This window comes from Leishmania braziliensis, chromosome 25 (genome assembly GCF_000002845.2).
Source record: "Leishmania braziliensis MHOM/BR/75/M2904 complete genome, chromosome 25".
NCBI classification, from domain to species: Eukaryota; Euglenozoa; class Kinetoplastea; order Trypanosomatida; family Trypanosomatidae; genus Leishmania; species Leishmania braziliensis.
In genome coordinates this window covers 502,886-526,749 of record NC_009317.2, presented here as the reverse complement: position 1 = coordinate 526,749, position 23,864 = coordinate 502,886, and the positions used below count along the sequence as shown (strand labels likewise).

At 54.8% G+C, this 23,864-nt stretch overlaps 6 protein-coding genes across 6 annotated transcripts; all 6 read left to right on the top strand.

Annotated features, from left to right (window-relative positions):
• Window positions 1–1,600: 1,600 nt before the first annotated feature.
• LBRM_25_1350 (calpain family cysteine protease-like protein) lies at window positions 1,601–3,718 on the top strand (the record flags this gene model as incomplete). The annotated part of the gene is made up of 1 exon (XM_001565589.1): window positions 1,601–3,718. The coding sequence occupies one exon, from the start codon at window positions 1,601–1,603 to the stop codon at window positions 3,716–3,718; it is 2,118 nt and encodes a 705-aa protein (XP_001565639.1).
• A 6,843-nt stretch (window positions 3,719–10,561) lies between these two features.
• Window positions 10,562–11,320, top strand: LBRM_25_1340 (conserved hypothetical protein; the record flags this gene model as incomplete). Its single annotated transcript, XM_001565588.1, has 1 exon — window positions 10,562–11,320. The coding sequence occupies one exon, from the start codon at window positions 10,562–10,564 to the stop codon at window positions 11,318–11,320; it is 759 nt and encodes a 252-aa protein (XP_001565638.1).
• A 2,495-nt stretch (window positions 11,321–13,815) lies between these two features.
• On the top strand, window positions 13,816–14,784 carry LBRM_25_1330 (cyclin; the record flags this gene model as incomplete). Its single annotated transcript, XM_001565587.1, has 1 exon — window positions 13,816–14,784. One exon carries the CDS (start codon window positions 13,816–13,818, stop codon window positions 14,782–14,784), a length of 969 nt encoding a protein of 322 aa, XP_001565637.1.
• A 1,196-nt stretch (window positions 14,785–15,980) lies between these two features.
• LBRM_25_1320 (conserved hypothetical protein) lies at window positions 15,981–18,302 on the top strand (the record flags this gene model as incomplete). The annotated part of the gene is made up of 1 exon (XM_001565586.1): window positions 15,981–18,302. One exon carries the CDS (start codon window positions 15,981–15,983, stop codon window positions 18,300–18,302), a length of 2,322 nt encoding a protein of 773 aa, XP_001565636.1.
• Window positions 18,303–19,310: 1,008 nt separating this feature from the next.
• LBRM_25_1310 (peptide chain release factor-like protein) lies at window positions 19,311–20,219 on the top strand (the record flags this gene model as incomplete). The annotated part of the gene is made up of 1 exon (XM_001565585.1): window positions 19,311–20,219. One exon carries the CDS (start codon window positions 19,311–19,313, stop codon window positions 20,217–20,219), a length of 909 nt encoding a protein of 302 aa, XP_001565635.1.
• A 578-nt stretch (window positions 20,220–20,797) lies between these two features.
• LBRM_25_1300 (conserved hypothetical protein) lies at window positions 20,798–21,568 on the top strand (the record flags this gene model as incomplete). The annotated part of the gene is made up of 1 exon (XM_001565584.1): window positions 20,798–21,568. One exon carries the CDS (start codon window positions 20,798–20,800, stop codon window positions 21,566–21,568), a length of 771 nt encoding a protein of 256 aa, XP_001565634.1.
• Window positions 21,569–23,864: the final 2,296 nt, after the last annotated feature.

Here is a 23,864-nt window from a genome sequence, read left to right as displayed (position 1 = left end):
TAGAAAAGAGAGGAAAGAAGCGCGGAGACAGAGACGACGGTGTTTGCCTAACGCTGAACAGGGGCACACAGAGACACACCTAAACAGGAGAGAGGTGAACGCTATCCCTTTTGCTCGCTCCGGCTCGCACGCGAATAAACCCGACACACAACCGTCAACCGGATTACTCGTAGTAAACCAATAAAGAACAGAAAAAGAGAGGGTGTAATGGAGGTAAGCCGGTGTGGCTTTTCGAAGGAGACAACGCTTAAGATGAGAAGGTAGACGTGAGACTTGTGCTCTTCCTGTTCGTTTGCGTCTTTTTCGTTGAATTATTCTGTCTTCTCTCGAGTTGCGACGATGCGTGTGAATGCGTGCTAATCAAGGGCGGCTAGATATACGTGAGCAGCGCAGTGCACAAGCAGAGGCACGCACAAGCACGACGAGTGTGTGCCACGGAGCTCAAGAGCGGGCAGACAAAGACAAGAAGAAGAAGGGAGAAACTAAAAGGGAATAGAGAGAGGGGGAGGGAGGGAGATGATGATACCCAGACAACGAGTGAGGAGGCGTCTGGACTGGGGAGCGGTACGTGGAGAAGTCTCCGGATGTGCGTAGGTAGGTTGGTATACAACGACGAAGGCGTGGGTCCTTATGAGAGAAATGTATCGAGGGTGGTGCAGACACTGCTTGAGCGAGGGCACTTTAATTCTGGCGCCTTTCTGACGTTTGAGCACTAGGATGAGGGCACACACAAAAAAAAGGCGTGTTGGTGGGGAAGGTGAGATACTTTAGATGTTCCCTGTGATGACACCGGAAACGCTCGACAGGCGTGAAGCTGAGATGGCGAGGAGGTGGGAAAGGGGAAGAGAAATGGGAAGGGGGGACGCAATAAAAAGCTGAGAGGAGAGAGGGGGGAGGTGTATCAGAGAAAGTGGTTTCGATGAGCACGTCTGTACTTCATGAACACAAAAGAAGAAGCAAAAGGAGAATTAGGCTGAGCTCCGAATTTGTTATCAGTCTCGAGTCAACCTCACTACTGTGCTGGCAAGCCTGGTGGGTGTGCGTCTGCGCTTCTGTGGTGCGTGCCAGCTTGTGTGAAATAGGGGCACACAGAAGCACAGAGACGCCGTAGTCGTGAAATCAGAAATGAGAAAAGGAAAAAAAAAGAGAAAAGAATAGAGACGTCTCGGTAGACGATAGCAGCCTCCTCTAGCCTTGTTGGCGATGATGGCAAGAGCAGCTCTAACTCTTCTTGGGAAACGGAGAGCTCTCTGTGTGCCAAACCCGAAAATGGTAACCTTCTTCGTTCTCTTACGCAGACTTCTGCTCCTTTCAACTCCAACGTTGCTTCGCCGGTGAGTCTTTCCTTCTCCTTCGGCGAACGTGAGCCTTCCTCCCCTCTATCCCTCCTTTCCTCCGACGTTCTTCGCGCTTCGGATTTGCCTCTGCTAGCGCGTGTGGAGCGCGCGTCTGCCGCTCCCTGCGACCAATTGATCTCACCGCAGCGTAGACTCACCATACGTTCCGACCACTGCGCGGTCGAGGTTTCTGTTCAGCAAAGGAGTGAAAGAGAGGCACGTCACATGCAGAGGGAGGCCAATATACAGGACAAGACCGGAAGATGGGCAACGCTTGCTGCGGCTGCTGTTATGCAACGCCAGAGTACAAGCTCAGCAGACCGCGTGTCTCCGGCAAATCCACACCGTGCTTCGACGATGGCAACCTCTTCAAGATCGTCAAGGGCGGTACCTGGTACTTTTACAACGACACGCAGGACTACCAGATGAAGGTGACAGTCAACTTCGGCGATGGCTCCAAGGTCATCGCGCTAAGTGACACGCACCTCGTGACCAAGAACGACTACGGCGCCTGCACCGCCACCGTGTCGGTGTTCCCGCTCGAGACTAAGGCCATGGTGAAGGTGAAGAAGACGAACGACTTCAACGTTAAGTTCTCCGGCATCGCCTTCACCGAGGTGGACAGACAGAAGCTTCATCAGAAGGCGGCGGCGCAGGTCAGCGCCGACCTAGCCAAGATGCGCAAGCTGCGCGAGAAGAACCCGAAGGTCAAAAACCAAAATCAACTCCTGAAGGTGGCACGAACGGAGGGCAATATGTACCTTGACACGTCCTTCCCGCCCACCTCGCGGTCGCTGATCCGCCCTGGCATCGACTCGGAACCAGATGCGTGCCTGAAGCGGCCGGAGACGATTGCGTGGCGTCGCCCCGAGGACTTCCTGCCGAAGGAGTGGCACTCAAAGATTCGGCTCTTCAGTGACATCTCGCCTAAGGACATTGCCCAGGGTCAGCTCGGTGACTGCTACTACCTCTGCGCGGTGGCGGCGCTGGCCGAGTACGATGCTGCTATCAAGGGAATCTTTAAGAACCACCACTGGTGCTACATCCGCAATCAGGAGCAAAAGTACGGTGCGTGGCGTGTGAACCTCAACATCAGCGGGTGGTGGCGCACTATCATCGTGGACGCGTACTTGCCCAGCGTGCAGCTTTTGCCGGTGTTCGCGCGCAACCGCAACCATCCGAACGAGCTGTGGGTATCCTTCGCAGAGAAGGCCTACGCGAAGGCCTTCGGTTCGTACCAGGCGATCGTGGCTGGATACCCGTGGCAAGCCCTCGAGGACCTCACCGGCTTCCCGGCCTACGACTTCGGCGACGCATGGAAGACATCACAGACGGACACCGAGGCACGGAGGAGGCTCTTTGACTCCCTCCATCGGTGGAACGAGAAGAAGTACCTGATCTGTATTGCCACTCCAGGTAACGGCAATCTGAAAATGGGCGGCAAGCGGCTCTCGGCGAACGAGGTGCAGGCCCTGTTTGAGAAAGCCGGTCTGAGCACTGGCCACGCGTACTCAGTGCTGGACGTGAAACACTTCCCGCTGCATCATCTGTGCATGCTGAAGATCCGCAACCCGTGGGGGTCGCAGGTGGAGTGGACCGGGGACTGGGGCGATGACAGTCCCCTGTGGAACCACTACCCGCTCATCAAACTCGCTTGCCGTCCTCAGAAGAAAGCGGATGGCACCTTCTGGATGGAGTGGCGAGATGTGTCGATGTTCTTCGATAGCGGCTCTGTATGCCTCCGCCGCGGCAACTGGTTCCACTCATGGTACGACTACCGTGTTCCCGGCAACTTTGAGGACCTTGTGTGCGACACGGCGCTGGAGATCATTGTGAACAAGACGTCGGTGTTTCCGGCGTACATCTCGCTGCATCAGAAGGACCGCCGCGGCCTGCCGGCCAGCGACCCGGACAAGAAGTACGCTGCCGTTATGTTGAGCATTTCTAAGGGTGACATCAACGGCTCGCAGCAGAAGGTGGTGGCAAACTCCAGCGTGAACCCGGAGGAGCCGAGTACCGAATACCTCTTCCAGCAATCCCGCTCCGTCTCCCTCTTCTATAAGTTCACAAAGGGCCACAAGTACCTCGTCATTCCGCGTCGCATGAACAGCACTGGCAACAACGTGCCGAAGAAGAAGTATGTCATCGCACTTCACACGCAGAGCAAGGTGTCTAGTAAGAACGTCCACGTCAATATCGTGCGCCTTAACAAGAACAACGCGGTATTCAAGAACGTGACCTCGTTCGACGCCGGCACACTGACGAGCCTCACCACGGTGTACCAGACCAAGGATGGCACCAGCGTCTTCCGCACCTACCGCAGCGACAACTTGGGCAAGGGCAAGAAGCAGCGCAACGCAGAGTTCGAGCTGATGATGTGAGGGGGGTAGATGCCGCACACGCAAAATTGTGGTGGTGTCTACTGGTGCACCAGTACCCTTCTCCAGTCTTGGGCACCATGCGTGTGTGTGTCGTACGTGATGGCCTCTTTGTTCTCGCGCCAGGAGCTTTTCTGCTACTGTCGATTGCGGAGCATCTGCTGTCATCTGCGCATACCTATGTATTTACGAACACGCAAGGTGAGGGAAAGCGCGCGAGATCCTTACTCTCTTTCTCTCCCTCCTCCCCCGCCCTGCGCGTCACCACCCTAACCCGCACTGACTCCCCGCCATACGCAAGCCGTGCCCAACTCTGCGAGCCTGCGCGACTCTTTTGATTCAAGTGGGTTTCTGCTGATAACCAGTAACCTCACCTCTCTCTTTTCGTTCCGTCTAGTTATACGCTATACATGTGGGCTCGAGGCGCCTCTTCCCACCGCTCCTCTTCCCACTGTCAGCATGTACACAAACCCGTAGAATTGCACGCATACACGCGGATGGCATCTCGTTTCTCACGACACTATGCATATATATATATACGCGTTTGCATATGACAGTGTCTTCGACTTCACCCCTCCTCCCATCCTCGTATGCCTTCAACAGTCGTGAGATACAGGCACATGGTATCGAGCAGGTATTCCTCCACCCTACTCTCGGCGTACACGCTGCTCACCATGATTCGCTTGCCAAGTCTTGGTGTACTGCTCTCGTGTAGAGAAAGGTCCACAACACCGCGGACACACATACACCCAGGCGTGCCAATCTCCCTGCTAAGTCTGCAACTAATATATATATATATGTGTGTGTGGTCTCGATGAAGTGCACTGCCATCGCGTTCCCGTTTCGTTGCTACTACTTTTTCTTCCTGTTCCTTTCCCCTCATAGTCCTCCACCTCATGCTTTTTGCTCACTGAGGTCGAACTTCTCTCCTCCCTCTTCCCTCATTCCCGCTGATGGAAACTCCTTCTATGCCCTCCCTCCCCCCTATATGTGCAGCTGTGTCTTGCCAGGTGTGCCTGTGTGTGTGTACGCCTGTCTGTTTACACGAACATCGCGCAGGGTGCGCCAAATACCGGACACCTGGATGTTCTTTCCTTTTTCTATGTTATCACTAACTGGTTATGTGCGTGTGTACGCGCGCGTTGAGCAGACGAAACTCTCCGTCCCCCCCCCCCGTTATTCAACGCCTTCGCGCGGCAAGGAAAAAGCACGTGATGAGAAACTTGGGGGGCGATGGCGTGCGTGCGGCGCCCAGGCTCTCTTCACAGACCCACACCCCTGCACCCCCATACCCCCCCCGGGACGCACGTTTCCGGGGAAGGCGCCGCGCCCCTCCGTGGTGGCCGGGCCGCCCCTCCCTACCATCTTGCCCCACCACGCACCCCCCCCCCCGGCCACCCCCCCTCGCCTAACCCGCACGCCGGCCCCTGCGCGGCCCCCCCTCCCACCTGGCGGCACCAAAGGAGGAGCCGCAACCAGCCTTTAGGAAGGCCCCGCTCGGCCAGCACGAGGACACAGAGAACCACCACCAAAGGGGAAGAGGGGCGGAGAAGCCCGCCCCAAAGACCCCCCCCGGAACGGAAAAAAAAACGAGCAGAACAGCACGCTGCCAAGACACCACCCAACACCTACAAAGTCGAGCATAATAAAAAGGCCATGGAACACTTTCGGTTTTCCACCCCGAGGGCGGTGTCGCGCTCGGCTCCCTTCGCGCAGATTCTTTTCCAGGAAAAACCGGGGCGAAGGATGCGCGCCCAAACCGCGCGAAACCCCCACCCCAAGCGCGCCGCCAGGATTTTTTTCCGAATCAGGCCACCCCCTTTCCAAAATGAAACCGCGACCGCCTGAATATGAAAAAACCTACGGAGCTGCGCCGTTCGCATTTCCAAACCCTTAAGAAATGCAAAGCGGCCGATCCCCGGGCGGCATTTTCCAGCGGCGCGGCAAACGGCAGCGGGCACGCCTGTTTCGGGCAGGGCACCTGGCGGCGGCGGTTTTTCGCAGAGGACCATTCCCAGTCGCCGGCGCTGCGCCCAATTCGTTGCGCAGGGAAGAACAGGGATTTCGAGTGGCAAAAGGGAGTTTCACGCTGATAAAAGGGGGTTCTTGGGAAGGCGGCGCGGGGGCGCCCCCCCCCACCGCGGAGACACAGCACCCTTTTTTACGAGGACGGTTTTCGCCACAGCCGCCCTTTAAAAAAACACGAAGGGATACACACTGAGCGGTGGCACAAAAACGCCGCGCTCGGATGGCGTCAACGAACATCCCCCCATCCGCCAAATACATTGCTAGCTTTTCGTGATAATTTGAAGAAAATGAAACATGAGATTTTGGAGACGCCATCCACCCCACCACAGCAGGTGCACACGGGCTCACAAACTGAAGTTTTGCAAATGACAGGGTGCAGACGCACAACTTGAAATCACCCCGGATAGGCAACCGAGTTCCCGAAACACCAAGCGCGACAAACAGTGATTTCTTCATTCCGGAAAAGAAAACCAACGCGCACCATGGCTCCACCCACTCACGCCAAGCGCTTCCTTTCGCCACCACGGCCGAGAGGGCGCGCGCCCCCATTTCTTTCCAGGCGGCCCCGGGCTTTGGAACCCGGCGGGCAGGCCTGACACACCCCACCTTTGGCATTGAACACGCGGGGGAACGTGTGGGCTTCTTTCGCCGCTTCCGTTTTGGCTGTCGAAATGGCAAATAAATCCGAGGCCCCCTTTATGAAGACAGGTGCAGCTTTTCTTTTCGCATTCCCGGGGGTGAATTCTACAGAGAAAAACGTAGGGATCATAGAGCTGGGCGGTGGGTTTGGCGCCTCGGGCGGGCGCCTCAGGGATCTTTGGGGGGGGGGGGGGGGGGGCGGCCGTTTCAACCGGAAGGGCCGGTGCGCTGAAGAAACCCTGGGCCAGCGGCTTGGCACTTTGGGCGGCGCATTTCCTACACATGCGGGGCTTCAAGAAGGATCTTTTTTCAGCGGAATAGGGGCGGCCGCCATGACCACACCAGTTTCTTTGCGGGATTTGTGGGGCGCTTGTGCGTCTGCCTATCCCGTTTTACCGCCGGGGGACGGGCAGCCCTCTCCCCGCCAATGGCGAGCCCCCCCCCGGGCGCTGGTTTGGCCACGAGCCAGCTACGCGTGGAGGCCAGTGCAACCCGGGCGTGTCTCGCCTGGCCCTCGCTGCCTGCTGGTGGGGGTGCCCGAGCCGCCCGGGGGATGCGCGAGGCGGCTTGCGGGGTGTGGTGGTGTGAGGTGCCTGGGGCAGGGGCTGTGCTGTGATGGCTGGGTCGGCGCGTTGCCGCGGCTCGTGTGTCTGCGGCTGGTCGGGGCTGCGCGATGGGCCTGCGGCGGGACCGTGGTAGAGTGGAGGCGAGCCCATGTTGTATGGCAGAGTGGTGATGCTGAAAAGAGAAAATCCTATTTGAGAAGCGGTAGGGAGGAGCGCTTTCGCGAGAACACAAGGTGAGGGAAGATGAGGGTGCCAGCCCACTGGGTTTGCCGCCATAAGACCTCTTCGCGGTGCCCCTCGCGCTTTCCTCCCCCCAACCACTGCCATCGTGAAGGTGTGCCGCACACGTTTGCTGCCCAACGGCTCCACGAGAATCACTGTCTCTTAGGGCAGGCGTGGGGTTGATGGCTTTCCCGAATGCTTTAATAGTTTGTGTGCGTATTATGTACTGCTGCGTACCGTCATCCATCTTCACTCGTCTTCATCGTAGTCCTCTGCTCTTTCCACTGCCCCTTCACGCGCACACCGCACCCCAAGTGATCTTTTATGAATCTCAGCAGAATAGAAAAAGGGGCCAAAGCAGCCCAATTTTGGCTACGCAGTCCTAACATCATAGCATATTCCTCAAGCGCAGCTTCAGAAGACTAACCTCTCACGCTCTCTGCAGCCCTGTATTCTATTGAAGGCGGCGCTCCGTGGCTCAAGGGCGAGGAATTCGGAAATGTACACCACAGCCACAACTGTCCACCGCAACCGGAGGCCGTACCCGCCACCGGATGCTTCCAAGCACTATACCGAAGTGCCGACAGCCACCGTGAGGCAGCACAACCCGATCTATCGCTTCATCAAGCGCCTGGGTCCGGAGATTGCATTTGGCGACTTAGAGCCTGCAGAGAAGGTAATTATGGTGATTGCTGTCCTGCTCACTGTGGCGTTGACCATCGGCGGGCCGATCTACATAACCCACTACACGCTTTTGTAGAGGAACACCCCCTCTTCGCCCCATCATCTGTCGACGCCGCCCTTCTCTCCCCGCCGCCGCCTTCCTTTCCGCCCGGTTGTTTTCGCATGGCCCACGCATTGGGATGTGCGAATCCCCTTCGCCGTCCTCTTAGTGCTGGAAGCTCAAAAGCTACCGTTGCCGTTTGTGCGTTTATGGAGCAGGACGAGGGGGCAGGCACACCCTCCTTTCCCACCCCCCTCTCCTCCCCAGCGAGAGGCAGTCGTGCATCCCAAGAACTACCGTCGTGCCGAGGCAAAGAAAAAAGTGGAGGGGGGAGGGTGAAGAGAAGGCAGCGATTACTGCGTGGCGTGGTGGTGATGAGTGATATTGCATGGTATCATGAGCTCCGTGTGTACTCATCGTGCCAACCAGGTGCCAGAGCAAGCAAGTGGAAGACGAAGTCAATATCAAAAAGCTTGACGTTGGCACCCCTCCCCCCCGCTGTATTCTTATCATGGAGCAACTTGAACACTTTTTCACAGCAAATTGGGGTCGGCGCCCCAATTTGCTTTCGGGCCCAGACGAGAAGATGGTGCTTGCTACTGTTCCCATTTTGTTTGCCCCCTTTCCCAGTTCGCAGAGTAAGCTCCATGCACCTCTTGGTTTCTCGTCTCTCCCAGTTGCCCCCGTCCTTTTAATTCTTGGATTCGTTTTGTTATTGTGCGAACTTTGCATCTCGTTACATACGCATGTTGCCCCACCCCTTCAAACCCCAGTTTGATTGCCACACCTTTTATCGAAAGAGCTGAAAAAGAATACCACACACAGAGAACAGCCTAGCATGGGTAGAGGTGGTTGGGGAAAGGCCTGTGAAGCACAGAGTTGTAAAGGCCTACCGGTGGCGTCGTGATGGACAACTGGGTTTTGCATCGTGGGCTAACAGCTACAGTTCGAAACAAGCGGTTGCCTCGATCGATACACACAACTGCGTGTGCTTTGGCTCTCGTGTGCTGAAGGCTTCGTAGGAATAGCTGCAATCGAGCGCGAAGGCTCGTGAGCAACGGCTGCTATCTGCGCATTCCAGATTATGTGCCGCCAAATAATCACCTCTACCCATGGTTCTCTTCTTTCCCCCTTTCTCCCCCCCCCGTTCACGACTCGACGCTTGCACCACACACACACACACACACACACACACACACACGCACAACCGTCATGCCCAGGTTGAGGCATCAAGCGAAAAAAAGAACACTTCACGCAAAACTGAATGCAGAAAGCAATCATCAACTTTCTCTTCCCCGGGTCGCCCCTTTTCTAAAGCTTCACTTGCTTCCTCCAACTCTCCTCCCTGTTTGTAGCGAGCATCTTCTTCGAAGATTTCGGTGTGCTTTTTTTTCTGGATTTGGGTCAAGATCCACGTCAAGAGCATAAAGAGAACCACTTTCCCGTAGAAGTACGACGCTGTGCCCTATCTTCGCTTCGTTCACACACGCGATTTTTTCTCTCAGCAAGAGGCCATTTTGCAGGGTGCCTCTCGCGTACATTCTGCGTGTGTGGAACAAGCCCTTATCATTTGTTAGACACGAACCAGCACTACAGAGCCCCTGCATTTTTGTTCTCGTTCCTCGTCATCGCTCGCACGGTAATAGATCAGTGAGAGGTGCACCCGTTCCCCCCTCCTCTCCAGGTGCGTCGGGAGTAACCTGGCGGCTTGGTGGAGCAGTGGCAGCGACCCCTCCCCTCCCCCCACACCGCTCACTCAACAAGACTCTGCCGGACACGGGCGGCTGTGTGTGTGTGTGTGTCTTCGTGCACCTCAAGTGATTCTCCTTCCATACACCATTCTGTTTCTCTCGTGTTCGGTTTCATCCATTTGTTTTTAGTCGTGCTTCGTACTCCCTTCCCTCCCTCCCCTCTTTTTCAGTGATCTGCCCCCTCGTCTTCGTACCTCTTCTCTCCATTTTGTCTCTGCTTTTGCGCTCTTGTCTTCTCCTTGTCCCCCGTATCTCCTTTTCATTCTGTTCACGTTTGCTCCTCTCTTCACTGATTTCCCTTTCTCTTTACGTGTGCGGTTGTCTTTGCCATTTTGCTTTGATCTCTTCCCCCCTCACCCTTTTTCCCTCCCGCTGCCCCGCCGTTGTTGACTCACTCGAACACTTCACAATCCACGTCTCTTGCCATCTCTTCTCAGACCACTCGGTTCCACTTGTCCTTCTTCATTGTTGTCTTTTCGGTTTGTGGTGCTCTTTGCCTTCGCCCATTCTCCCACCATTTTTCCATTTTTGCACACGCGCGCGCTCTTTCGCCAGCGAAGTGGTACGCAAGAGCTCCACCACTAAAATCACACAAGTGAATCCCATCTTTTCTCTGCTGCACTTTATCCCCGTTGTGCGCGCAGGGAAAGGGAGGGGGGGGGGCAAAGAAGCAGAAGGTGTGAACATTCTCTCTCTTAGTGTGCGCGCATGTCGGTGCCTGAGGCGATCGTCTCGGCGAGTTGCGATTGATCAATACACCCCACAGACGACCCATATTGTTGTTATTGGCTTCAATGGCAATACACCCACAAATACCCACACACCACTCAACACCTACCAGATAGCCCTATAACACCCTTGGTTTTTCTTCCTTTCGATTGCTCTTGCTTTATTCTGTTTTCCTTTTCTCAACGCAATGGCGGCAGTTCCACCATTCCTTTCATTGGTCGACATATACGACTACCTGCCCAACTTTGATGCCGACTGCGACCTCCAGGTGGGCGATTGGGTGGTTGTGCAGCCGCAGCGCATGGCGGCGTTGCTCGGTCCGCTGATCAGTGCGTGGGAAGCCGCGCCACAAAATCACGTACTGTCCGCTGCCTCTTCCTTTGTGCCTCAGTACACTTTGAGTCAGCTTCTCCCTGAGCCTCTGACGCTCCGGCGGCGGTCGCTGGCGTGGAACCGTGTCGGGCTCGACTCGTTTTCCGCAAAGCTGCCTCGACTGGCTCCGTTGTCCATGGCACGAGCGCATTACTGCCAGCGAAAGCGGATGCATGTAGCTGATGATAGCCCGGCAAACGCACGGGGCAGCGGTGTGTTTGGCGATGATGCAAGCAGCGGAAACGGTAATCTGTACCTGCACGTGCGCTTGGGTCTTCTCACCCCCTCTCGTCCGTACGTATTCGGGGGGTTGGATATTGTGGAGGTGCTGGCGTGGCCATCTGATGGCGCGTGTGCCGAAGAAGACACGGCGGCGTGCGTGCCCCCTCGTTTGGCAACTCAAAAGCCAGCTGTTCTGTACCTGAACCTTCTCACAGGAGAGACGCTGACGCGCGAGGAGGCAGTGCGTCGGGCATCGACGCTGCTGCCATCATACACCTCTTCTGCCACCACATGGTCCTCTGCGATCGAGGAGGCTGCCGAGAAGGAATGGCAGCAGTGGGTTCTTCGGTGAACCTGCATTGTGCAACGGCAAGCCTGCGGATGACTGAGTCCGCGAGTCCCAATAAGCACAACAGCGCCAAGAGGAACAGTGACTTGGAGAAGAGGAACCATCAAAGCGCACACTGAAGACGGCCTTGTTTGCCTCCCCCTTCCTTGCGCTTCTCCGGTCCCTGGTAAGAGCAGGGTCTGGAGAGAGGGCGGGGGCCGTACAAGGAGCGTGTTTATATCTTCATCCTTCCTCTCCCCTTTCCTTTTTTTCTTCGTCTTCCTCAGCTGGCGAATGCGCGTGTGGGCCTCTCTTACATGGTCTGCTCTTCCTTACAAATGGATCCCCCGCCCCTCACCCCATCCTTGCTTTCCCACCCCTTGGCTTGTTTCTCTCTTCTCGTCTGATATCCGCCCTTCTTTTGGCTTCCTCCCGTTCCTTTTTTGTGTGTTGTTTTTTATTCCCCCCCCCTCGGATTTTCCACCGCCGACACTGCTTTGCATCACTGCCACTTGTCCTCGTCTTTCCCGTTTTGTGTGTTGGTCCTCTTTTGTCAGTTCAGTGCAATTACCACTACCATGGCCAGTGCGCGACTAGTCTCCGCGCGCGGTTATCGTTGCCTACACACAAAAAAAGAAGAATGCGGCGCCCCCTCCTTCTTCCCTGCCTTTTCCTTTTCTGCGCGTCTGTCTTTCGTTCTGTTTGTTCTCTCTTTTTTTTTTTGCTTGTTTGTTTTTAAATGTATCTCAACTTTTTGCTCATGTTTGTCCTTCCTTCTCTGTGCCTTTCTTTTCCCTGCACTCCACTCCCCGCTCTTTGACAAGCCTTGCGTGGCACTTGTTCCCTGTCTGTATCTCTCTTTTTCTAACCGCTTCCACGGGGGTAAGAAGCAATACTTTTAATGAACTTAGGATCATCCAAGCGCTGGTTCCACTGATGCGCACGCGCGTTGTGCTTCACCACCGCCACCCGCACCTCACAGACACGGAGGGCTTGGATGCAGCTGGATGCATGCGCAAGGTGAATCTACCGGGTACAGATTGTGGTTCGTCTCCAGGTTCGCAGCGTCGAGCTGCTTTTTCTCTATCGCCTCTCTGCCTACGGATGGGCACATGGTATATAACTGTGATCGCATGTATGTGCGCAAGAGAAATTCGCTTTTTTTGTTTCCCTCTTTGAATTGCGATTCCCCCTGCGCTGCCACGGAAAGCTTTTGTTCTTTCGGCTTGCGCTTTTTTCTGCTCTTTCTTTCACAGACCCCAACGCCCCTGCCAGCCCACGTGTGCAAACACACGCGCGTGCATGTCCCTCGCTGCCGCGTAGCAGTCGGTTCTTTGTTTCCCTCCTCTTCACCCTTGGGCTCTCTGTAACGTGCCTTTTCCGCCCGGTTCTTCTTTGCGGGGTTTCTCCTCGCACCGCTTTTGTTGCGCCTTTCGCGGTGTGTGTGTGTGTGTGTGGAAAGGGCGGCAATGGCACAAGGCAGGGGCATCTGCGAAGGAGTGAAAGAGCCTCATATGACCACAACTTGCACGTGAAGACGGGCCTGAACTCGGGTGTGTGTGGGTCTATAGTCTCTTTTCCCTTCATTTGTTGGAATGCTTCAGCACTCCGCTTTGCTCCGCCGTCTCTTTACCTTTCTCTCTCCTGTTCTTTCGCTTAAGGTGACGGACCCCTTTCTTGCCCCTGTCTTGGCTTGATCGTGCTTCCATGTCCTTCGCGATCTGTCGTATATATGTTATTCGTTTTGCTCGCTGGTGTCGGCCCCCGCGGGGCGTGGCATCGCAGAGCCCGGCGCCCTCTCTGCGGGGCAGTCCGGCAGCTTCTCTCCCCGCCAATGGCGAGCCGCCCCGGGTGCTGGCAGGGCCCAGTGTCTGCGACGCGTGGAGGCCAGGGTGATGTATCGCTGCGGATGCCGGCGGCCATGTCCTGGACGGCGTTGTGTCGGAGCGGGCGACGACCGTGCACACGTTTGTGCCATCCGTGGGGTGGGCGGGGTGCCAGTGCAACCCGGGCGTGTCTCGCCTGGCCCTCGCTGCCTGCTGATGGGGGTGCCCGAGCCGCCCCGGGGGATGCGCGGGGGGCTTTACGGTCGGCGGAACGGGACGGCGATGCCGTCGCCAAGGGGCGATTCCTATTCTGGCAGAGGGGAATATGAGTAGCCGAGCCTCGGTTTTAGGGCTTGGAGGGTTAAAATCTTTTTTGGTAATGGTCGCTGGATCTGGGAAGGGATTAACTGGTTGGCGTAACGCACGATCATTTTGCACTGTAAGGAATTCTTTTGATGATGGTAGCGTATTCAGCTGAATTACTGTACCTGAAATGTGTCTACAAAGGTTGAGGAAACGATAGCGAAAATAAGTAAAACAAATATCAGGGCCGTAGTAGAGAGGTGGATGGTGACAACAGCGAGCCACGTTCTTGCAAAAGCCATTTCACATATTTAAATGATTCCATTTACTCTCACGCTTTTCTCGTTTCTCTCCTCTGTTTATTCAACACAAATGTTATTGTACACAATAATGCAGCACACTGGATATCATAGAAGCGCGGTGGTCATGATGGCGGTCCCAGTACAAGGACGGATTCCTCTCTCTAACCAGACCAATCTAGCTCGCGAGCCTTATCACAAGACTGGACCTCAACTCCTGACACCTCGAACTAATGAACGACATTTTGTGTCGGAGTACGGGTCCGAAATATTGACGTACTTTTTGGAGGTCGAGCGCGTTGTTTACAGCGAGAGATTATACATGGATCGTCAGTCAGAGATCACTGATCGGATGCGGAAAATCCTGATAGATTGGCTGATTGATGTTATCACAGAGTTCAAGCTTCATTCCGAAACGTTCTATCTGGCCGTAGATATCATCGATAGATTTCTTTTTTTCTACAATATTCCGCGTACCAAGCTACAGCTGGTGGGCATTACAGCTGTTTTAGTTGCGGCTAAGCACGAGGAAATCTGGCCGCCAACAATGAATGACTGTGTCGCTGTGACAGCTAACACGTATACCACAAGGGAGGTTATCGGCATGGAGTTTGACGTTGTGACTGCCCTTCGGTTCAAGTTCACTGTTCCCACGACGTACCCAATAGCTTGTCGACTCTTGGAAAGCTGCCACATGTCGCCAACAGTGCGTCACGCCACGTTTCTGTTTTTGGAGAGTGCTGCCCACTGCTATCCACTCCTGCAGTTCCTACCGTCACGTATTGCGGCAGGGGCTCTTCTTCTTGGAGCGTTTTTGATTCGCCACAACACGTCACAGGATGCGATTCCACTCCAACGTCTATGGGAGATCGAAGTATACCCATTTGCCCACGGAATTAGATTTGAGGAGGTTCAGCCAGTTACTGAGCAGCTTCTCCCGTTCACTCAGCGCTTATGCTCTGGTTCATCTCGTCTTCAGGCCGTGCGACGCAAATACTCTTCTCACGAGTACGACTGCGTGGCTGCATTGGAATTTCCTTTCGTTTCAACCTCTGCGTAAAGGGTTGATCTCTTAGTATCTGCTTTTGGAGTAAAATCACAACTGTGGAATTCCTTTTTCATTCACTTTCAAGGCTTACTATAGAGTTAGATTGACTTGGTTTTGTTAGATTCTTAATTCCAGTCATTTCTCATCTTACACAGCTCATCTTTTCAGGGCCATCATTTTCTTTTTTTTTTCCCAGATAAGTCACTAGTGCTTATCTTTTAATGGTGCCCTACCATTTTCCTCGTTTCCTACAGCACTCATCTTCAACTTGGGATAGCCTTCTTGATCTCTCGTCGAAAGCAGCGCAATGCCAAACACGAAGTAAAAGTTGGCTTCCTGTGGCTTTCCCATCAGTGTGGTGCCTCAATTTTTTTCTTTCACTGCATCATCTACAGAAACACGGATGACGTGGGACGCTTCAGTGTGTGGCATCGCAGAGCCTGGCGCCCTCTCTGCGAGGCAGTCCGGCAGCTTCTCTCCCCGCCAATGGCGAGCCGCCCCGGGTGCTGGCAGGGCCCAGGGTCAGCGACGCGTGGAGGCCAGGGTGATGTATCGCTGCGGATGCCGGCGGCCATGTCCTGGACGGCGTTGTGTCGGAGCGGGCGACGACCGTGCACACGTTTGTGCCATCCGTGGGGTGGGCGGGGTGCCAGTGCAACCCGGGCGTGTCTCGCCTGGCCCTCGCTGCCTGCTGGTGGGGGTGCCCGAGCCGCCCCGGGGGATGCGCGAGGCGGCTTGCGGGGTGTGGTGGTGTGAGGTGCCTTGGGCAGGGGGTGTGCTGTGATGGCTGGGTCGGCGCGTTGCCGCGGCTCGTGTGTCTGCGGCTGGTCGGGGCTGCGCGATGGGCCTGCGGCGGGACCGTGGTAGAGTGGAGGTGAGCCCATGTTGTATGGCAGAGTGGTGATGCTGAAAAGTGAGCGAGGAACATCGAAGGAAAAAATGAGGAGCATATGTATATATATTATTGTTGACACTCATCACCGCTAAGGGATCGCAGCGCTTTTTTTGTTCCTTTGCTCGTCATGCTGTTCTTGCTTTTGGTGCAATAATTCGCAAAAACTTGATCCATTGCTCTCTCTTGTAAACACACAAATGTGTATCTGTACGCGGACACACACAAGCATGAACACTTATGCTTGCATACCCCAATAATTGTAGGTCATCAAGTAGTAGGTTTTCATCTCTGACAGCTAAGTAACACAAGAAACATGAAGAACAGTGTTGCTCGAACGCAACCGGAGAAGCACTATGCGCATGCCCCGCAGAGTGAGGATTTGCCGTTGGCGATTGGCGCTAATTTTCACGATGATCCTATCAATCGAAGTACGCTGAGAAAAAGCCACAATTTACTTCTCGAGAGAAAAACAGACTACGCACCTCATACGAAATATTGCTACAGTGGCCAACCATTCGAAAGGCTTCACACCGCCGCTGAGGCTGCTGCTGAGGACGAAGAAGCTGTATGGAACGGGTGGTTCTCTGAAGATTTCACGAAAGAGGATCTAGATAATTTTGTTGTTCGAATGCTGGGATACTTTACCGAAGATGTGTCAGAGAGCAGTGCGGAGAAAGAACGTGTGCGCAAGGTGTGCATCAGCTTTTTTGTCAAGGACGACAGTCTTTCCATCACCGAAATTGCCCAGAAAAATAGCGGGTTGGGTGAGTCGAAGATTCTCTCTCGTCGTCAGGTTCCCAAAGACATGCGAAATCCAAATGATATCTTTCTTCTTAGTGACTTTCGCATCGGCGATTCTGTGAGTATTTATGGCCAGACGTACTACATCACCGATATGGACAAACGGAGTCGCCGTTACTTTCGCGAGGTTCTTGAAAAGGACATTCCGGATGCGCTGAGCATTCCGCAGGACTCTTTCACCCGCACAGCTGCTGCCTCAGCGGAGCGGTCGACGAAACGAGTGGTGACCTCGGACGATATGGACCGCAAGCGCGCCATCGAGCAGCAGCTAACGGGTATCTACACGAAGCACTCTACAGAGGATATTGCCATCACAAAGGAGTTCTTGAAGAACAAGATCAACGAGCATTTAACATATCTGGCGCTCTGGGATGATCGCGGCAACATCAGCGGTGACTTACACTACTGTGTCATTAGAGTCTTTCTGGAAAACAACACCATTGAGATTGCCGAGTGTAGGCCAGAGAACAGCGGCCGATGGGGAGGGCCGATCTTGATTCACCGCCAGCGAATTCCACACCCATCCGCCGATTTGACGCAGAGCAGGTATCAGCAGCATACATACGGCAAGCTTATGAAAAACGATTACTTGTGCCCCGAGGATATTCAAGTCGGCGAGACATATGTGATTTACGGGAAGCCGTTTTATGTGTACGACAGTGACGCTTTCACTCGCAATTATGTCAGAGAGAAATACCAGGTAATCATCAAGGACGCTGTAGATATCGCTCCTTTTGGGACACTGGAAAAGCGGACATCTGTCTTCTACCCGCCTCCGCCGAACGGGTTCGGTAGCGAGCGTGAAACGCGAAGCAATTGGCTCTCTTTGGTTGGCAAGCCGGCAAGAATCGACCATGAGTTGGCGCAGCGCGAATCTGGTCGTGTGATGAGCTTTTCAGCGAAGCTTGCCAAGCCTATTGTTGCCGGTGACGAAAGCAGAGAGTTTGTGATTTCGTTTTATCGTGAAACCAAGGAACTGGCGATCTTTGAGAAGCCAAAGCGAAATTCCGGCATGCTGGGCGGCCGATTTCTCGCAAAGGGAGCGCACCGCAAGGACATGCCGAATGGGACCACGGTACCATTTTCTGCTGATGATTTTCAGGTAGGTCAGGTGATTGAAATTTACCGGCGCCCATTTCTCCTCACTGGCCTCGACGCAGGAACGCAGAGAATTCTCGATGGCACTGACAAGGACGTCACTGAGGACCGCATCAAAGGTCTTGTGGTGCTGCTGAAGCAGCAGCTGAACCTCAAGTTCACACGCTCAAGCGAGGCTTTTCTTGGGCTTGCACCCCAGGGCACGCTCGGCTATGTTCAAGTGAAGGAGTTTCTGCGTGCATGCAGCTGTAACATCACTGATGAAGAGGCGCTTTTGCTTGTGCAGAACTTGTCCCCCGGGACCGACGGTGTAATCAGCTATGAAGACTTTCGTCAAGTTGTGGATGTCTCTTCTGAGTCGATGGACGAGGCTTCGCTTACAACTCGGTCGATCCGCAACGTAAACATGACCAGGAATGATCAGCTGAAATCTACCGCTACCGTTTCTGAAGAGAAGCTGCGACGCAAGCAACTCCGTGACGTGCTACAGTTCAAGCTTATTCAGCGAAAGGGAAGTGTACAAGAGCAATTTCGCTTGTTGAGTGATTACAGCGCCAATTCTCGACTCAACCGCGACATGTTTCGCATCTCTCTCAACACTGTGCTGCATTTTAATATGAGCAAAGAGGACGAGGATACACTAGTGTCTCTACTTTTCGACAATGTCGAGGACGAAAACGGGGACATTACATACAAGCAGTTCCAAGAGTTTGTGGACTCTGTTGACAATAACTGATCAGCATGCTAGCGGATCTCGTGTTCAACACTTCTTTCCCCCCTTTTTTCTGCTCCGAGATGTTCCTAGCTTCTGGCCTACCTTTTTTTTTTCTGTTCGCGGGAAGTTGAGGATGTGTGCATAGTGTATGCGCCGGGCGATAGATGTGTCATAGTTGCTGCGTACAGGTTGCTTCTCGCGATGCCAGTGCTTCTTTTCTACTTTCAGTTTGAGATGTACCATACCCATTGTTGTCGCTTTCAAGATGACAGCCACAAAAGTGACGAAAAAACTAAAACACCGATAGGTTTCACGTGGGTGTGAAACGTTTGTGAGCCAAACTAAGGGCCCACGCTGCTCGCGCGTTCGGTGTACAACGAGCGCAAGAGTGGCAGACACCAGAGACGGTCTCATGGATGGCTCCCTTCTCGGTCCTGCTTCACTTTACTTTGAGGGACGCCCTTTTGCGCTCCACTGTTATGCTTTCGATCTTTCTTCCTGGAGGAACCTTGTGTGTGACACTTTCTCCATCTTGATCGCTCTCTTCTTCGTGTTGTTAGGTATACAGCCATACAGCACGTCTCTTCGACTTGCGCAGTCTGGAGCTTCACCGAGTGAATGTTATGGTGGACGGCGCGGTTGCTGTTCGGAGCTGGCGGCACACAGGGCGGCGTCAAAAAGCTGTCTGCCGTGAAAGCCGACTATTGCGACTGGGCTCTCAAGGAGAATACACGCGCGCTGATCGGTTCCATTCACCACCCTCTCGTTACTGAGTACCTGATCCGCCTTCATGAGAAGCGGGTTGAGCTGGAAAAGTGGTGCGAGGAATCTGTGAGAGACACAAAAGCTAATGCCCTTGTCAATTGCGCGGATGGCTCTGCGTTTGACTCTGTGCGGTGGAATACCAAGTACCGTGACGAGCTCGATGTCGCGGAGAAGGTGTGTATTTTGCTTCGACAGCTGGATGAGAATGTGGCACTGCGGGATCAGCTACAGTCCAAGGACGCGCGCAGTGAGGGAGATGATGAGATGCTCGACATGACCAAGGAGGACATCGCCACGCTCACGGACCAGCTCCGCTTGCTGGAGGGTGAGATTAATGCGGTGATGGAGCGCCGGATTGGGTCTGATGATATGATAGGGTCCGCAACGAGCGTTTGGAATATCAACGTTGAAGGGAAGGCTGGTGGCGAAGAGGCGAGCCTGTTTGCAGCAGAGCTGGCGGAAATGTACCGCACGTATGCGATGGAGTTCTGCAAGTGGGAGGTTTGCCCAGTGGCTATGGACGACGGCAGTGAAGCCTGCAGCTCGAACGAGTTTCAGGTTCGTGGGGAGGGAGTCTATCGAAACATGCACCACGAGATCGGCGTGCACAAGGTGCAGCGTGTACCGGTGACGGACGCCACAGGAAAGATGCAGACATCCACCGCGGTTTTCACGCTGATGCCGGTGCTGGATCCAGTGTCGGTTGATGTTCACGAGAGCGACTGCAAGATCGACTTCGTTCGCGGCTCTGGCCCCGGCGGACAAGGCATGCAGAGCAGCTCCAACTGTGTGGTGCTTACGCACAAGCCCTCTGGTATATCTGTCAAGTGTCACCAATGCCGCTCGGCTCTTGGAAACAAAGAGCTTGCATTGCAGATGGTAGCGCAGCAGATTCTGGCACGGCGTGTGAAGGAGCAGAATAGCTCTCTGCACAAAGCTTGGCAGAACCAATGGAGCAGCGGGGAGCGCTCTGACAGGATGCGAACGTACAATTACCCGCAGAATCGCGTGACGGACCACCGGATTGGGAAAGACTATGCGCTGTCCTCATTCATGGAGCGTGGCAGCGGCTTAAAGGCCCTCCACGACGAGCTCAACGACATCAGCGATCGAGAGCAGATGACGAATGTTCTTCTCAGGCACATCAAAGACGGCTTTGGTAGCGCTGTATAGCCGATTCACACACTGGACGCAGGCGTTGCAACAGCAGGTGCTGCTGAGGCCTTTACTCGAGTCGCCATGAGTACAACTTTCCGCCGTCATTTTTTCTACAGAGACCAAAGAGGATCGTGTTCCATCACCACATCTTTTTCTCCGTTACTCAAGACAGCTAGGCGATCAAAGCACTCTCTGTTTTTCTATTTGCTGCTTTGGATGGGAGTACATATACTCCGCCGCTGCATCGCGCTCCTGCCCTTTGGCCTGGAGGGTCGTGCGCGATCTTCGCGCGGTTGCACGGCAACCGCAGTTAAACCCCTGCTGAACTCACTCGCTTCTCACTGTTACTCTCTTGTTTATTGTTTTGTATCCTTCCGGGCTGCGCAAACGGCCAAGACGTAGCGAATTTGTATTTTACAGTTCTGTCGCTGCCCTGCTGAAATCGCTTGCAGACACTGCTAGATCAATCCCCCCCCCCCCAAAAAAAAACACACAGAGGATCTGACAAGGACACCCTCGCGCCTCTGCTCTTCGCAGATTCTTTTTATTCGTCATTTTCTTAGGGATATTGATTTGAACGGTAGGCTTTTGCCATGTCCGCGCAAGACTGTGCTAGGCCTCAGTCAGGCACTGCACCGAAGGAGCCGAGGAATCCCGCGCCGGGGTCTCTGTTTCAACGCTGTGTGCGGAAATGGATGAATGTACTTGACCACCTCTCCATCGCCTTCCTTGGTGGACCACGGTGCATTAAGTTTGCTCACGTCATCAATTTTCAAAAATGCATGACACTTTTGGTCTGCAGTGGTATGATGTGGAGGTCTGGAAACTTCTCCGCGACTGCGATGACTTACACCGCCCTGCACGGCAGCTACGGGCTCTGCTGGTACCTGAAGCACCTGGTCTTCCCGGATCCACGGTGGGAGCCGAAGGTCACCATCGGGGGAGCCATGACTTCCTTCATAGCGGTGCTTGGCCCTTACTGGGTTATTGCCTACAACGCCATAATGCGAGGCACAGAGCGATCGAACGTCGCTCTCTGCGCCGCGACAGTGATGTACGCTGTCGGCCTCGTCATTATGACGGGGGCAGACAGCCAAAAGTACTTTGTGCTGCGAGAGCGCAAAGGTCTGATTAAGGACGGCTTCTTTGCCCGCACACGGAACCCCAACTACCTTGGTGAGGTAATGATCTACGGGTCGTTTGCCTTCGTGTCGGGTCACACGAGCTCGTGGGTGATCTTGCTGACGATCTGGACGGGTTTCTTTCTTCCCTCGATGGTATGCAAGGACATCCGGATGAGTCGTCACGCTGATTGGAAGGCATACGCGGCAAGGACCGGGCTATTTTTTCCCCGTATCAGGTGAGAGCCCTGCTGACGGGGGGGACACACCTCGGCGCGTGGTATCGCAGAGCCCGACGCCCTCTCTGCGGGGAAGGCCGGCAGCCCCCCTCCCCGCCAATGGCGAGCCGCCCCGGGTGCTGGCAGGGCCCCGGGTCAGCGACGCGTGGAGGCCAGGGTGATGTATCGCTGCGGATGCCGGCGGCCATGTCCTGGACGGCGTTGTGTCGGGGCGGGCGACGACCGTGCACACGTTTGTGCCATCCGTGGGGTGGGCGGGGTGCCAGTGCAACCCGGGCGTGTCTCGCCTGGCCCTCGCTGCCTGCTGGTGGGGGTGCCCGAGCCGCCCCGGGGGATGCGCGAGGCGGCTTGCGGGGTGTGGTGGTGTGAGGTGCCTGGGGCAGGGGGTGTGCTGTGATGGCTGGGTCGGCGCGTTGCCGCGGCTCGTGTGTCTGCGGCTGGTCGGGGCTGCGCGATGGGCCTGCGGCGGGACCGTGGTAGAGTGGAGGTGAGCCCATGCTGTGTGGCAGAGTGGTGATGCTGAAAAGAGAAAATCCTATTTGAGAAGCGGTAGGGAGGAGCGCTTTCGCGAGAACACAAGGTGAGGGAAGATGAGGGTGCCAGCCCACTGGGTTTGCCGCCATAAGACCTCTTCGCGGTGCCCCTCGCGCTTTCCTCTCCCCAACCACTACCATCGTGAAGGTGTGCCGCACACGTTTGCTGCCCAACGGCTCCACGAGAATCGCTGTCTCTTAGGGCAGGCGTGGTGTTGATGGCTTTCCCGAATGCTTTAATAGTTTGTGTGCGTATTATGTACTGCTGCGTACCGTCATCCATCTTCACTCGTCTTCATCGTAGTCCTCTGCTCTTTCCGCTGCCCCTTCACGCGCACACCGCACCCCAATTGATCTTTTATGGATCTCAGCAGAATAGAAAAAGGGGCCAAAGAAGCCCAATTTTGGCTACGCAGTCCTAACATCATAGCATATTCCTCAAGCGCAGCTTCAGAAGACTAACCTCTCACGCTCTCTGCAGCCCTGTATTCTATTGAAGGCGGCGCTCCGTGGCTCAAGGGCGAGGAATTCGGAAATGTACACCACAGCCACAACTGTCCACCGCAACCGGAGGCCGTACCCGCCACCGGATGCTTCCAAGCACTATACCGAAGTGCCGACAGCCACCGTGAGGCAGCACAACCCGATCTATCGCTTCATCAAGCGCCTGGGTCCGGAGATTGCATTTGGCGACTTAGAGCCTGCAGAGAAGGTAATTATGGTGATTGCTGTCCTGCTCACTGTGGCGCTGACCATCGGCGGGCCGATCTACATAACCCACTACACGCTTTTGTAGAGGAACACCCCCTCTTCGCCCCATCATCTGTCGACGCCGCCCTTCTCTCCCCGCCGCCGCCTTCCTTTCCGCCCGGTTGTTTTCGCATGGCCCACGCATTGGGATGTGCGAATCCCCTTCGCCGTCCTCTTAGTGCTGGAAGCTCAAAAGCTACCGTTGCCGTTTGTGCGTTTATGGAGCAGGACGAGGGGGAAGGCACACCCTCCTTTCCCACCCCCCTCTCCTCCCCAGCGAGAGGCAGTCGTGCATCCCAAGAACTACCGTCGTGCCGAGGCAAAGAAAAAAGTGGAGGGGGGAGGGTGAAGAGAAGGCAGCGATTACTGCGTGGCGTGGTGGTGATGAGTGATATTGCATGGTATCATGAGCTCCGTGTGTACTCATCGTGCCAACCAGGTGCCAGAGCAAGCAAGTGGAAGACGAAGTCAATATCAAAAAGCTTGACGTTGGCACCCCTCCCCCCCGCTGTATTCTTATCATGGCGCAACTTGAACACTTTTTCACAGCAAATTGGGGTCGGCGCCCCAATTTGCTTTCGGGCCCAGACGAGAAGATGGTGCTTGCTACTGTTCCCATTTTGTTTGCCCCCTTTCCAAGTTCGCAGAGTAAGCTCCATGCACCTCTTGGTTTCTCGTCTCTCCCAGTTGCCCCCGTCCTTTTAATTCTTGGATTCGTTTTGTTATTGTGCGAACTTTGCATCTCGTTACATACGCATGTTGCCCCACCCCTTCAAACCCCAGTTTGATTGCCACACCTTTTATCGAAAGAGCTGAAAAAGAATACCACACACAGAGAACAGCCTAGCATGGGTAGAGGTGGTTGGGGAAAGGCCTGTGAAGCACAGAGTTGTAAAGGCCTACCGGTGGCGTCGTGATGGACAACTGGGTTTTGCATCGTGGGCTAACAGCTACAGTTCGAAACAAGCGGTTGCCTCGATCGATACACACAACTGCGTGTGCTTTGGCTCTCGTGTG